The sequence below is a fragment of the Centruroides sculpturatus genome, unplaced genomic scaffold (genome assembly GCF_000671375.1).
Source record: "Centruroides sculpturatus isolate CEXI.00-Female unplaced genomic scaffold, Cexi_2.0 scaffold311, whole genome shotgun sequence".
Lineage (NCBI taxonomy): Eukaryota > Metazoa > Arthropoda > Arachnida > Scorpiones > Buthidae > Centruroides > Centruroides sculpturatus.
This window is the reverse complement of record NW_019384505.1, coordinates 183270-199831: the sequence shown is the minus strand read 5'-3', so window position 1 is coordinate 199831 and position 16562 is coordinate 183270. Positions and strand designations below refer to the sequence as shown.

The following is a 16562-nucleotide window of genomic DNA, read 5'->3' as shown; positions in this document are numbered from 1 at the left end:
TAAAAAAAAAACGGGAAACAGTGTCTCCCTGAATATCCAGATTGAATAGATATTGAGGGGAAAACTAAATTTCCTATTTCATAATGCAAAATCTAAAATTATCTGACAGTAGAAACCTAGATCAACATTTTTAATTTTGGACAAGTTAATAAACCCTACATCAATTTAAAATATGCAGTGAAAGTAACATTTATCAGTAGTAATGATTTTTAAATGATTTGGAGGTTATTCAAAAACCATCCAAACAATCGACAGTACAAACCATGATGCCACGGACCACAAAACCAATCTCACAATATATTTTTTTAAGCTGAATAGTGTAGAGTATACGTTACAATGGTGTTTCGTCACAATTTTTTTTATCTCCTCATTTATCTGGTTATGTAGAATGTTATCTGTTATATAAACATTGTTCCAGACTTCTCTTCAGAAAAACATGAATAAAAGAAAGTCACAACATAGAAATAAAAAGTTTTTTGACATTTCAAATACTATATACATGAAATTGAATTTGAGATGATGATACAGAAATGTTTATGATAAATGTGGACTTTCACATTTACACACACGCACTGCGAGAACCACAATGACTTAACGATTATATGGATGATATCCGGCTGCTGCACTGGCAGCGGTGCCTCCTCTTCTGGTTTTCCCGTAATTGCTCTGTTGTTGACTGTAGCCGCCGCTTCCGTACCCACTTTGGCCATAGTTCCAGCCGCTGTAGTCGTATCCGTAGCCGGCACCGTATCCGGCTCCATAACCGCTGTAGTCGTAGCCACTGTAGTTACCATAACCGTAGCCTTGGTTGTACCCTCCATAACCTTGGTTGTAACCACTGTATCCTTGTGTTCCCCATCCTCCTTGGCTCTGTCCATAGCCACCTGGAAGCAAAACAAAAACTGTGATATAATATAGGTATCTTACCTAATGAAGAATAGCATAACTTAACTGTATCTGTCACTTCCGTCTTTACGTGACGAGCTGTTTACATAAAATTCAAACCCACCCCTCATAGATCTCGGATCAGGCTTTGGCGTGGCCTTTTTGATGTCACATTCCTTATTTCCAATCTTCTGCTTTGCCTGCTTGCATACTTCTTCAACAGCATCTTCTGATTCGAATGTTATAAAACAGAACTGACGTCTCTGATTTTTCACTTTGTCAAATGGCAATTCAATTGTTTCAATCTGTTTAATATAACAAACATTAAATCTGGAAAACATTTGTAAACACAAATATAAAAATAATTTAATTTACCTTCCCAAATTTTTCAAAATAAGACCTGATATCTGCTTCTGGAATGTCAGCTTCTAATCCTCCTACAAATATTTTTTTAATACCAGGCCTTGCCTTGGCTCTTTTAGGATCAACTTGTTTGCCTTTGACAGTATGTGGTCCATCTTTAAGTACCTGAAAACAATTTATAAATTTTGCACTGTTGAAATTAAGATCATTGAATTCTGAAATTTTATACCAATTAGTTTTTCTTGTAACATTTATTAAATATGATTATAATAAAGTTACAAACAAAAAAACTATTGTACAAATCAAGATCCAATTATAGCTAAGCTTAATATTTTGCAAACTGGAATATATAAACTTCTCAACACAGTCAACCCCCATATAACACGGGTTCCTATAGTTCGGATTCCTATATCACTGCAAAAAAATTGCAACAGTATTCATACAAACATGCTTTAAAAAAAAAAAAAACTCTTATAATTCGGTAAAATGTCATCGCTGACTCGTGTCGCGACAGGATTGGTCAAATCTAGACCAATAGCAGATATTGTACAAACCATTGAGTTTAAACGAGCAGCGGCCCTACTAAAAACCATTTATTATTTAACGTCCATAAAAATTATATTTATATTAATGATGTCTACAAAGTTCAGCAAATTTTTCGCAAAAAGAAGAATTTATCAGGAAGCACACGAGCGCCATTCAATGACAAGCTCCACGACAAAAACAAGCTTAAGCAATGGCATAGCCGAACAGTGCACACTCGGTAAGTAATCCTACAATTTTTTGTTTATAGCATAGTTTATATGGATTATTCCCAAAAAATTATACGTATTTTGGAATGTTGAGTCGAATTAGTGTAGAATCGATTAATTTTATGGAAGAAACCTTTCAAACAGCCATAGTCCGTAAACTGCATACGTGCTGGGCTGTGTTTGGCTGGACTCATAGAAAATGGATTCATAAAAACCGGAACATATCTACCGTGTTATGGGGGGGGTCGACTGTATATATAATCAGACTTATTCTCTAAATGTGAAGAAAAATGCTAATCATACTTCTAAAACTGCACAATGGGAAAATAACTACCAATAATTTTAACACTATCTTCAATTGTTCAAAAAGTAGTCATGGTGAAATTATTCTCTTATCAATTAATAACTAAAATACCAATATTTATTGAACTGTCAAGATGCCATGTGTCTTTACATAAGTTGGCAAATTATAAACACATTCATTTTAGTTTAAGGTAAACAGATTTAAATATTAAATCAGAACATTTTTAACAAATTTGCCTATTATTTATAATCAAATGTTCATCATCATTATTATACTAAATATTAACTTAACAGTTCTTAAAGTTTTAAATTTAGATTTTCCTTAAGTGTATTATAAAATGCCAAAAATTTAAGACAGATCAATCTTTTTTCTTGCTATAGCAAGTAAAAAGATTGATGACATTTCCTAAAAATATTTAGCAGGACAGAACATTGGATTCTTCTAGAAAATTTTATTCTATAAATTCTTTAAGGAGTCCACATATATAAAAAAGATTTATCAACTATTTTATATAATATATCAATTTTCACAAAGAAATATTGGCAGATAGTATACATTTTACATTAAAACTTCAGATAATAGAATATTTTGATTCTGAAAATATAATACAGATGATGCCAAAATTTTAAGTTTTAAATAAATAACTAATTTATAATTTTTTAATTAAAAAAAAAATTCACTTAGAAAGCTCAAATTAGTTTTTTCATTTAATGATAATTTTCTTAATCTTCCATATCTACTATAAACCATTATCCAAAAAGTTTAAAGTTTAAGCCAGATTTAGTTTTCTTCAATTATTAGATTATTCAGAAACAAATTAAATCAGTATTCAGCTTATGATTTAAGTTAGAATGTATTTAATTTACATTATATGTAAATCATATTTCAATCATAATATTAAATACTTAATTTCTTACATTATGGTTGTCAGTCTTAATTTTTATATTTTGTTTAATAAAACTTAGTCTTGATCTTGTCAAGCAAGTGCACAAAGTATGAATGTATTAAGACTTTCTAAGCTGTTAAATCAGCTATTAGTGAAAATCATTTATTCTTGCAATAAAATACATACAATGTGTGTTCAAATTCACAGTTAACTTAGAAGAATTCTTATAATTGTAATGAACTTTAACAATAATCTTTTATGTAAACTATATAATTTAATTATAGTTTTCAGATATATTGTTTAATTAGAAATATGAAGTTTTGTTAGTATATAAATATACTTTTAAAAAACTTACAGCTTCAACAGCATCTTGTGTACTGAAGGTTATAAATCCAAATCCTCTACATTTTCCAGTATTAGGATCAGTTTTAATATTAACATCAGTTACTTCACCAAATTTACCAAAATATTCCTTAAGATCCTCTGAAAAATTAATACAAAGCAAAAGTTTTACAAACTGATCTCAAAATTTTATCTTTAGCTTTTAGTAAAGTATATCTAAGAATTAACATTTGTAAAACTGTTGTGATGTGCTTTTCTGATTCAAGATCCTCCTCTTCCACATATTTATATCTATAATCATGTCTTTAATTAATATTAAATAATCATGTAAACTCATATCGTGATTTAGGGATCATTTTTGACAATAGATTGACCTTTAAAGGTCATAGAAAAAATTGCTAAATCTATCACAATATGTTGAGGAATTTTATGGCATTTTTGTAGGCCAATATCCTCAAAAACTACTAAGGTCAATTTTCATTACAAACTTTCAGTCTTTAGTCAACTATTGCTTATCAATTTGAACAATGACTGCCCCTTCCATACTAAACAAAGTTATTAATGAAATAAACAAAGTACATTTCCTTCCAAACAAATTTTGCCATCTACCATATACTTTTAATGCTGAAAACATCCTAAGACTGGACATTTTGATGTTTAGGATTAGGATGCTAATCCTAAACATTTCAAGAGTCAGACTGAGATTACATGATTTCAAAGAAAGGGTCAAATAATTCATCATATTTTAACTTATAAATATTTTAATGGCATAATACCCAATTATTGGCTCAAACTGAATGATTGAGTTTTCCTTCCAGGAAAACTCAATCATTATCAAATCATTATCATGTCTACATACTCCTTTTTATTGATTATTGCTATATCATATCTTTCTTTTATCGTTCCATTGATTACATGTCTCCTGTTGAACATCACCTTCATCATGACTTTACCAAATACAAACATTTATGCCAACAATTTCTATATAATGTGTGATTTTGTTTTGTCCTTAATCATTTCGCCTTCTCTTTTTATATATATATTTCTAGTTATTATATAATTTTTATTGTTTTTATTTTTGTTCTTAATTTTAATAGTATTTTATCATAATCTTGGGTAATTTTTATATGCGAGAGTTGAAATCTACTGTCCACCGATAGTTCCAATTAAATGTAAAATAAAATAATAAAGTAAAAGAATGTTCAAGCACACAATTTCAATTTCAGATAGTTATTTTTTAAATTTACTTACTCGATTCGGTATCCCAGCTGATTCCTCCAACAAACAGTTTTCTGAAAATACATACTTGATCTTATTTGTAGTATTCAAGACAAGACTTCACTACATACTAAGCCCTACGGTTCCACTTTACTTACGTTACCAATTATAATAATCAAACAATTTATAATGAAATGACACCATTTAATACTAAGATGACCTCTTAAAAATTATTAAGATGACCACTGAAAATTAAAATATCTTGGGAGAAAAATCTTATTAGTATAACGAAGCGATCACTGAAAACCCAATAACATTAATTAATTAAAGCAGGGATAGCTTTTAAATTTAGGAATAAAAATTTATCTCCATTATTTTTATGTACTACGGTTAATAAGTAGTACACTATGGTCACAAAAATCCCCTCACATGTATTTTTGCTTTCAGCTTGACGGAGATCCTATGGGGGAGAGCATGATCGGAAAACCTGTTGGAAATAAAGTCAAGATTAGACATTGCATTACATCTAGACTTATTAACAGGACTAATGATAGGATTTAGTCCGCTTCCACTATGGTAATTATGTCATTATTCGACTTGACATTATCAGCTTACGGCGGAGAACATGCTGCACTGATTCCGGAGGCCTATATCTGCAAAAATCATTAATGTAGAAGTTAATCGGCAAAAAAATTTACTTTATCCTTGGTGTTTAACGGTTAATTTTAATTTAAACTTCAGTCAGTTACCTTTAATGCACAATGGCCTCTGAAATTTAAATAAACAAAGTGTATGACATAGCATACTTTGCAGCCAAACAAACTCCAGCCAATAGTCTTTACTACATTAAATCTTATATCTTTAGCTTTAAGAGACTACATTTACCTTAAACTAACTTACTTCACTACCCAACCAACTGTTTGTTTTAAAAAAAACTTGTTTACTGCTTGTGCAAACTATTAAAAATGCTTCATAATTAAAAAACTATAGAAAAAGTTAAGCAAAACCATTGAAATACTATAAAATTATTTCATCAAATTTGAAATCAAAATATGTTAAAAAGCAAACTATATATAATTCATCTCCAACAGTTATAATTACTTGAAAAATTATACTAAATAATTCCAACTCAAAAGAAGTGTAAATGTATTTAGATTTATACTACTTTTGATTAAACTCACTGTTAAAAATTAATTTTTACTGTTAAAATAAACTTTCATCTGTAAAGTTTACAGAAGGAAGTTACATCTATCAAGAGACATTAGTCCATAGTTTTGAAATAATTGACATTTACCTGTTACTCTGCTTATTTAATTGCAAGTAATACTAAATTATAATTCAGTTATTTTTTCAAATCATTGCTATATTTGAATTATACACAATTACCCATATCCTCTAAATTTAATTACAAAAACAAACAATACAGCCTTGTCCCATACATTGCATATTACTAAATTGCTTTTTTCTTGCAGCTGAGCATCATTTCATACAGCAACAATATTTTAAAAAATGGCATTACTTGCATATAATAATTCAAAGGATAGCAAAAAAGTAAATTTTGAATGTAATGAACTAAAATTTTTAATTTTGTCAATGCTTTATATGATATTAAATAAAAAACAAAACTAATTACAAAGTTTAAAGTTATCTGTGACCAATTTCAACGAACAGATATATATGATATATTTAAAATAATGATGCAGCACACTGAATATCTTAAAGATAACAGATTAAAATTATAAAATAATTCTATGTAATTTTTTAAGTACTTTATTGAATAAAGATTTAATGAATTATATTAAAATTTTAGATATAAATCTATACAAATTATACTGTTTAATTAATTCAAACAAATTTAAATAGTACCAACAACATGCAATAATAAAATACACAATTCACTACAGTATAGCAATTTTAATATTACAGTAGAACCTCGAAAACTCGGCCTAATGCGGACCGAAGGGTGGCAGAGTTTGTGAAAATGCCGGATTATCGGGAATGGGGTTAAAAAAGGATAAAGTATGCGTGTTTCCTCAGAAAATATTGTACTGTACTTGTATGTATTGTTTGCTTGAGAATACAACAGAGAATAAACTGCCCAAATACCATTAAACAAAGGAAAAGCACGTCCTTTATGAAGGCATAGAGCCTTTACTACATGAAAATGAAAATTAATGAATACACTGTGTACAGTAATTTACCTGATAAGACAGACCTCAGAAAAATACTTTATGAGGCATAAAGCTGTCTATAATGAAAATTAATTAACTAAGGATTTTTTGCCCTGCCAGGGTGTGGCCGAGTTATCCGGAGTGCCGAGTTTTCGAGGCTCTACTGTACTTGCAAAACTCTAGCAATATTGGAAAACCAAATTTCAATAGAATAAGTTATCCCAAACCAATTTTAGCTACTCAGATTGTCAAGCATTTCTTTTGATTAGTTAAAAAATGTTAATTTTATTTTGCAGTTTTAAAGATAATCATATTGTGAAAAAGTATACAATTTAAGTGTTTACAGTAAGAGTATTTTTTTGCCAACTAATGTTTGTAAGGAAATCTGCAGCAAGAGCTAGACAATATTGGAGATTGACCATTAAAATTTTTTACTGGGAAGGATATTATAAAAATGATTAATACATGTTATATTCATCTAGGCAAGCCATAAATCTCGTGAGTAAATCCCAGACCATTAAACTAATATATGTATTACACACACAACTTTTCAATTGCCAAGCTGAATAGCACACTTTAAGATAGTTTAAGCACTAAATACTACACACTCACTAATAAAATAAAATAACTTATTGGAATATTAATACTTAAAATAATCAAACACCTTAGTATTTCCAGCAACGAAGTATTTAATAAAATACTTTGTCGCTGGAAATACTAAGGTGTTTGATTATTTTAACGACACTAATAACCACCATCCTACAAGATTTAAATACTTCTCAGCTTTATGATCCAAAAATCTTTAAGCTTCTCTTTAAATGATCCAAATGGCATCTTACAAATGCAAAAAAAACAATCATGCCTCTTATGTATGTATTGATGATAATTTTGGAACACCAGAGACCCTGGTCAATTATAAATCCTAAACTTATCAGCTTAATCCCAGACACATGAAAAACCTAATTCATCATATTTAAATAGAAATCTTTTTTGCACTCATGTTTTATTTCTGAATTAGCAAGAATTCACTAGAATTCTCAAAATAAAAATTCAGTTTTATCCATCTGATTTGATAATTTATGGCAACAACACATTCTGCTAAGGAGGATGACTCTTAGAACTTTGTGGGGAACTGGCCTCACTCTAGATTTTTGAAACAAAATATTCCATGTGGCCAGCCCATTGTCATGCATAAAGCGGCTTTATTCACTTTGCCACTTTTGGGTTTCATAAAAAATATCAGCATTTAATTTTTCTTAAAACATTTGTTAAAGCGAAAAAAATTAATTTTAATACTAAACTGAGTTGAATTTCTATAATATTCTAATACTAAAAAATGCATACCAATTTTAGCATCATTTTCAAAATTATCTTGATTCTTATGTATCAAAAATTAAATAAATCATATTAAAAAATTATTAATCTTCAAATCATGTAACAGCTATCATTTAACTGATTTTAAATAATTTTTCATAAAACTGTCACAATAAGTAGTCTCAGAACTTTGAATTTATTAAGCATTTTAAACGACAAAAAAGCAAAATACAGTAGAACCTCCATTATCTGGATTTTCGATTATCCGGATTGTCCAAAATAAACAAAAATTTTACGAATTTGCTGATTTGCACTTGGCGAATTACGACACTGTTTATGTACATGATGGAATGCATAACTTTTTTTGTTTCAACAACGTCTCACCCAGCACAGTGGTCGTAAACTCTTAAATATATTTTACGTCGTAATAAAAATATAACTTGACAAACGTATTTATAAATAATTTATATTCAAATTAAATCATTTCTATGACCAAGGGCGGCGTAAGGCATGGACGACGTGGGCCACCGCCTATGCCTCGCGGTCCGAAGGGCCTCGCGTTTCGAAGGTTTATGCATTACTTAAAAGCCGCGAACGCGACGAAAATATTTTACTCGTCATAAAATGATAGTTTGTCAAATTTTTATTCATAAAAATGCAGTTTCAACTGCTTTTTATTTTATAAAATCCTTATTCTTGAGCCGCCAGAGGGCCTTTTAAACAATAGGTAGTCTGTTAGCGTTGGTCAGTAGTAGTACAAATTCAATACGAACGTTTGTTTCTTGAAAATCTGATCACGATTTAAATACAGTATTTACTTTTAATATTACCGATATGTCATCGAAAAGAAAACGTATTGTATTATCATTAAAAGACAAATTAAAGTATTTTTTCGATTATCCGGATTTTTCCTTATCGGACTACCTTCATCCCCAATTAGTCCGGATAATAGAGGTTCTACTGTATTTGAACACTATCCTTCATGACATGTTCAATAACTTAAATAATGGCTTATATAATCAAATTTCAAAATTATTAATTATTGCATCATTATAATAGTGAGACAGATAGCAAAACATTTAAGATAAGAGATGATTATTACAGCTTAAAGTATGGATTATACACAAAATAAGAATACTTGTGTGTTTGAAAAATAACTTGAAATGAATGCAAGTTATGAAAAGAAGGGTGGATTATACACCAATTACAAATTGTAAATTACCAATGGCTGCTTTAATAGACTTGGTATAAATGATGGGGTAAGTGATGAGATTTTCATTCTAGCATTTTCTGCAAGCTGGCTGGTTAGATTTGAGGTGTATCGTACTGGTACAAGGGAGGACCTCAGTAAAACAAAGGAATACAGTACGTCTATTAATCCTTAACAATTATAACTTACTGATTAACTGACATCTTAAATGTTTTGGGTAATATTCATAAAGATGCTTGTTACATAACACACACAATCAATTCACCACAATTAAAAATAATTTTTCCTTTTGAAATCAATTAAGTGCTTAACCCTTTTTAAATGCTATACATTATGCATATATTTCCAACAGGAAATTTTTGTATTTACCAAGTACTTAGAAAGCACGATATAAAATTCATAATGAAAATTATTAAATCCTAATGATCATTTTGAGCTTGCTTATCCCTTTAAAATCAATGCAAAATATAGCTGAATTGATTTTTAAATTTACTTTCATCTTAATTCCAATTAATCTATTTATATGATCATAATTTGTATTAGAAACTGATGGAGTATTTCATATTAAATTTTATTGTTTTATTTGCCCATAAAATGTTAATCAAATCATTTACATTAACACTTTACACTGAAAATAACTTTATAAATGTGTATGAAATTACAAACAAGACATTCATTTTTTTAAACAATGCTAAATTTAAACATTTTTATTTCCTTAGATTTATTCATTAACAAATTAAAACTTTGAAATTCTATAAAAACTGACAAATTCCAATATATATATTCAATTCTTTTATATATGAAAGGTCACAGTATTCTTATATATTTCTGGTGTTAAAATTTTAATTTAACTTTATTATATCCAATTACTTCAATGTATCTAAAAAATGAACTATATTTTCAGATAGAATTTTAATCTGCAAATGTTCAAAAATATGTTCAAAATTTGGAAAAAGGTAAATTTTAAAAGTAATTACTTCACAGAACAGAATCAAAAATTCAATTTATAGGAATCAAATTTCATAAACAGTAATTAATTTTAGAAAAAATTTGTCATACAACTAAATCTCTCATGATTTTTCCCTCCTTTTCAAATTAAACTGAATAAATCTTATTTATTGAAATAAAATCCATCTGTAATTCTTCAAATAATTTTCTGTATTGGTATTTAAAATATTCACTCATTTAAAATTTTCTAGACAAGTCCATGAATGCTGCTATGTATAGACATTAATTTTGAGGAGTTCAGTTATCCTTATTTCTTTTCTATCAGTTAACTTTGCATCTGTGTAACTAAAATAACTTTCCTAGTACTTTTAAACTGCAAATTAATTAATACTTAAAAATCAATGATCATAAAACATCTGTTGTGAACTTTAAATTGAAAATAAAATGTTGTCATATATACAGTCAGGATATGAAATTTTCATGAAAACATAGGGATGTCAAAGGTTGAAAATTACAGCTATGTTAACATTGATTGTTTAATTGCCACTTTTACTATATGTATTTATTAGAAATATTCTATCATCAATATTTTAATAAAATTATTAAAATGACTTTAATGAAGTGAATGATCAGTTTATAATTTTAACCTTCTTAAAGAATAGTCAAAAACAAAATATTCCTTATTTTTACACTGAATTTCTCAGGTGTTCAAGAAAAGTAAATTCTCTCCAAAACACATGCACATTATATATATAAATAATTATTAATCATTCATACCCCTTGACCGATATGCATCCATATTTTATCAACCTTCCTAGGAAAAATACAAATTGAATGTTGGTTGCATTTGAACCAAACAAAAATTTTGAAAACATACTAGAATAAATATTTCAAATGTTGATAGCAGGACCTTTAAAATTACAAATAAATGAAAATATAAAGATACATGTGTAAAACACTAAAAAAATAAAAATATAAAAACCAATAACTGGGTATGAAAGTTAGGGTGCAACTATGCAGATGCAAATTTAGAGCGAGCGAGAGGCTGCAAAGCGATTTAGTTTTTGCAAAGGAAAACCACGCACAAACAAGAAGCGAGAAATAACGCTAGCGAGAGCGAATTTCTGGTTCTCGCACATATCTGACAGGTTTTGATATTTATCATGTCTCGCCTCTTCTCGCTCGCTTGCAACTGCATAGTCGCACCCTTACTCCCAATGCACATGCTACAAGTCTGTATAGTGTCACTTGGCATAAATTTCAAATTTAGGTTACATCAGTTCTCATCTTGTTCTGCAAGACCAAGGTTTAAGTCTGATGTTTATTTCAAGGGAAATTTTTAAATGACGTATGTGGAGATGTTACACATCTATATAACACTACTATTACCTATTACAATATCTTATTCTTTATAAATTTTTAGTAGTAAGTGATCCAAGTGGGTCAAGGGTGGTAGTTTTTTAAATAATTTTAAGTGTTAACTTTTCATTTTAACAAATATGAACGATATTTAAAAATTATATTTGTCTCCTTGTCTAATATTTCAAATTATTCATATAAAAATCATCAGAAATGGTAGTACTTAATTCCATCATTGCAATTTAATTATATATATTTTGTATGTTAGGATAGTACTGTATAAGTTGCTGCTACAATTCCTTAATTTCTGACATGAATTAACTTAACCCTGTTTAACTTCAAAATGCACAGCCAAATAATTGTTACTAAATATTTCTATAATTAAAATTATTTAATCCAATTTCAAAGCAAATTAAAATTTTGATGAATGGTTTAAGATATTTATATTTTACAGATGCAGTTACAACTTATTTTCAACTGTTAATGTAACTGGCATAACAGACAGTACATATAAATATTTCAATTCACTGATTATTGATTAGGCTTCCTTACTCTACACATCCAAAAACTTTGAATCTGATTTAGCAGGGGATTCATTTTTCTCAACTTGCTATTTGACTAACATTTTTCTTTAGAAAATCCCATTCTTTGTATCAATTTAATGTTTCAATAGAAAACAGTGGAAATTTTGAAGGTCAATTCAAAAAAGAATGATCTTTCAAAAAGCAAAGCATAACAATATACCATATTTCTTCTTTTCTAAATGCATTGTTACTTCTACAAAATAAAGATTCATCTTAAATTAACATATACTGTTCAAAAATGGCATTCAGCAGTCAAGATTGAATGCTTGGTGCCTAATGCATTTACTTTATGCAATAATAGATAATTTTGGCCAAACTATAGTCATGTTAGTTTAACCTGTCATGTGTTGTTCCCAAAAATTTTTGTGTTGACCTCATTGACCTGCGTGGGCAATCCCGAATATTCTCATGTCTGCATCGAAACGTTTTTGATACTAGATGTCGCTATGCATCACAATTTTTATATTAAAACGAACTTTTAAAATATAATTTTTTTTTGTTTTTATATTTTTCAATATATTTATTTTGTTTGTGCAATGTAAAAAAATAATTTTTAATGACAGAGTAAACATGATTATTATATTAAAAAAAATTTTGTTAGGCTTAACATCGACGAAAATTCAACATGGCGTCACAGGCAACAAAGAAGAATTTCAACATCGAATAGGTTAAATAAGCATCATTGGTAACAATATTTAAATTCCTTTTGTAAAGTTTAAATCATCATCAGTATTATGTTATAGTGCAGAATTAAAAGTTATATTATATGCAAGCAGAAGAGCTCGGAAATACATCTGCCAAATATTGTTTAAGTACTGTACATTTATATAACAACATTTAACAAAATGATTTAAAAATTTTTCCATCCATAAAAAAATTTAAAATTGATTTCAAAATCATAATGCATCTTAAGCACTTACTATAAATCTAAAACAAAAATATAGTACATCAATAACTTAACTGTTGACTGGTTAATTTACATTAATACGAGTGTTCTGTCATATCATTTGGTCAAAATCATGTTTTCAAATAAATTCTCAAAGTTATTACTTAGTTAAGAATTCTATATAGTCAATTTCATTAGTTATGAAATTTAATTCAAAAAAATGAATCAAAATACTTGTCATCTTAAAGAACATTTACCATCTAAAATAGTCCTGCTTGTCTGTTAAACCATATGAAGAAAACCTTGCAAGTCGGACATAACATACAGGACATGTTTTTGTTGATGAATTACATATGCATATTAGGAATCTAATGCAAAATCTAAAGCAATAAAACATTTTTCTAAAAGAATATTAGAAAATTGTTGTTGCAGACATCTGCAATTGAATTTAATAGAGCACTGTATATTTTACAATTATACATATATAATTTATTTCTTGTTTCATATTAGCCCTAAAACATTTCATTCATACATTTAAACTCATTACTGAGTTTGATTTGTGTTATTTCCTTTGTGATAACTATCACAATATTCTTTTGAAAAACACTAAGAATTTCTAAAATTCTTAGTTCTATTCTAAAATTCTTCATACATCTGGAAAGAAATGGTGTAAAATTGACTGCCATTTGTACTCTCTCTTAGAGAAAAGATTAGTTTTACTTATTGGCTGTAATCTCAATAAGAAAAATTTATGAGGGCATTTCAGTTTTGAATAGGCAGTTTGGAATTTCACTATTCATAAAGTATGTGAATCATGTCAACTCAACCACTGAGACTATGAAATAATATCTGCAAGTAAAAAAACAGCAATATTTTCAATGATAAAAAGTTAAACATTGAAACTATTCAGTAAAGCTGCAATACTATAAATTTGTCATAAAAATTAAATTTTGTCGTTTTTCCTGATGTATCTTGCTTGATTCGTATTTACAAATTAGTAAAATCTCATGAAACATGACTGAACACACAGTGAAGCATCATTTTTGTTTGTGTGCATACAATTCTTTGAATATTGTGTGCAAAGCCATCACATAGCTAAATACTTCATCATAGAATAATACAAGGATATCAATGCTACATAAATAACTTATTATTAAATAACTCTTGTGGAAGCATTTCAAAAATATATGAAATATAGTGGACTTTCAAAAACTACTTTTAAAATCCTTTTTTTTTTTTAATGCTTTTTAATCTCATATTCAAACATTGCTGTATATATATACAGCAATGTTTTAATTCAACTGGTTATTATAAAATTTGTCATGTATCATCCACTTTTATACAATTCCTTTACACTGTCATGAATGTAAATTTGTCTTTAATATTAAAATGGCATTATTAAACATAACAATTTTGCATTCTCGTCTGAGATACATTACTTTTTACAATTATAATTTGAAACTAAACTATATTTGGATAATCATTTTTCATCTTATCATCACATTTCCTATTAAAAAATCCATTCTTTCAACATAACATTTTTAATAAATAAAATGTTTGGTTTATGAAGCATCTTCAAGGGTTGTTCTTACTAGAAGCAAATTAAGTCAAAAATTTATTGTTTAAATAGTTTTAAAAATTTTTGGTAAATATTCTTAGGATATTTATAATTTTAATTTTTAAATTCTGAACATTGATGGTTAAGTATTCTAAAACCAATTATTACTGTATATTTAAAATAAGTGTGTAAATGTTAACACAATGTGCATACATTTGTAGTGTTTGCATCTATACATTGATTTAAAAATCAGTACAAAAATTATATAAATATTTAGCATAATTACAACAGTATTTTTTAATTAAATTAATGAAAAATCCTTTTACAAAGTAACAAAGGGTGACACAATATGAATATTTTGTACTTTAATTGTACATTATATTCATTTATTTTTAATTGTGTTGAATTTTATATTTCCATTTTAAAAATATTATAAAACTTGATGGTGCCTAAAAATGTTTCTAAATTAATTAAGCCAAATTTATTCTATAAGGGATTTGTTATACTTCTAAAAAATTGTTTCAAAATGATTAATAATTATGAAAAATTTCAGTTGAAAGTCTCCACGTTTTCTCAATTTAAAATTTTTTTACTTAACGATTTAATCAGATTTTGAACAAACTGAATTTGTCTTAATTAAAAATGAAAAACCAAAGTGTAACCAATAATATATAACGGCCAATTTAACATGTATTTCGAATGAACGAACAAAGAAAAAACTGATCTCAATCAGTTTTTAAGCAGAAACTGACTCAAGGTGAACCACTTTCTCTCAGACAAGTCTACCTTTTTCCTTCATCTAAAGTTCTACTTTCTAACCTATTATATAAAACCTAAAATTAAGTTTATTTAGAAATTTATATTCAAATTTAATTACAAAGTGACCAAAACCAGAAATATTGCTTACATTTAATAAGCACACTTTAAATAATTTAAGCCAAAACACAAAGGCGATCATTTTAAATTCGCAAAAATAACTTTTCAAATTAATAAATTTGAATCTCGGAAACCTTTTCGGAGCAAAAACGTTAAAATTCTACCAATCCGCCGAATGAGCAATTACACCGTAGAGCATTGCTAATGGTTGGCACAAAGTAAACAAGAATGGTTATTTAAGCCAAACTATAAATAACGTTCGCGTAACCCATCGAAATTAAACGCGAATCTTTCGTTTCGGCACGTTTTTAATCATCTAGTTTGTAGATGTGAACGGATTAAAAACGTACCGCGTTTCATCAAACAAAGAAGCCGCCATTTTGCCCGCCATCTTTTTAATGGAGATCACCCTCCCCAGGTAAACGAAACCCGAGCTTTGTTTGAATGTATCTCACCGTGTTCAGCGGATATTACGTTCCCAACGACATGCTTTAAACTATACCTTTCATCATCACTACTTTTAGTTGTTTGACCATTTGTAGTTTCCGAGGTTTGCATTTCGTTTCCGCCATGTTGGTTAGAATCCACTCCTTCCATTCCTTCTGTCATTTCTCCATCTTGTTGAAACTGTTCTTGGTTATAATTTCCTTCGTTAAATTCCTCGTACTGCTGTTGATTTTGTTGGTTTTGTTGTTGCTGTTGATTTTGCTGGTTCTGCTGTTGCTGTTGGTTTTGCTGCTGCTGTTGCTGCTGTTGAGGTTGTTCAGTGTAACCACCGTCTACATACTGTTGCTGTTCTTCCGTCATTTTTTCGGCTAAATTTTAGATTGTAAGCACAACTCACGTTAGAACGTCTATGGCGAAAGGTTAGCGGCTACTGATGACGACATTTATATATATCAACGT

At 28.4% G+C, this 16562-nt stretch overlaps 1 protein-coding gene across 2 annotated transcripts; it reads right to left on the bottom strand.

Moving 5' to 3' along the window:
• Positions 1–112: 112 nt before the first annotated feature.
• LOC111622192 (heterogeneous nuclear ribonucleoprotein D-like) lies at positions 113–16546 on the bottom strand. Of its 2 annotated transcripts, none has more exons than XM_023364541.1 (6): positions 16159–16546; positions 4784–4824; positions 3546–3673; positions 1261–1413; positions 953–1190; positions 113–884 (listed from the first exon to the last, which is right to left on the bottom strand). In XM_023364541.1, exons 1-6 carry the CDS (start codon positions 16461–16463, stop codon positions 592–594), a joined length of 1158 nt encoding a protein of 385 aa, XP_023220309.1. In that variant the 5' UTR covers positions 16464–16546; the 3' UTR covers positions 113–591. The 2 variants fall into 2 exon arrangements, with proteins under 2 accessions (XP_023220309.1, XP_023220310.1); XM_023364542.1 differs by having other exon boundaries at positions 1010–1190; positions 16159–16545.
• Between the last annotated feature and the right edge of the window lie 16 nt (positions 16547–16562).

What these genes read in the sequence shown, in the direction of transcription:
- LOC111622192 (XM_023364541.1), bottom strand. Translation starts at nt 16,463, where the DNA reads ATGACGGAAGAACAGCAACAGTATGTAGACGGTGGTTACACTGAACAA. An exon ending in ATTTTGAAAAATTTGGGAAG is followed by an intron (nt 1,191 to 1,260) that starts GTAAATTAAATT and finishes TATATTAAACAG; the next exon opens with ATTGAAACAATTGAATTGCC. An exon ending in AGACGGAAGTGACAGATACA is followed by an intron (nt 885 to 952) that starts GTTAAGTTATGC and finishes TTTTGCTTCCAG; the next exon opens with GTGGCTATGGACAGAGCCAA.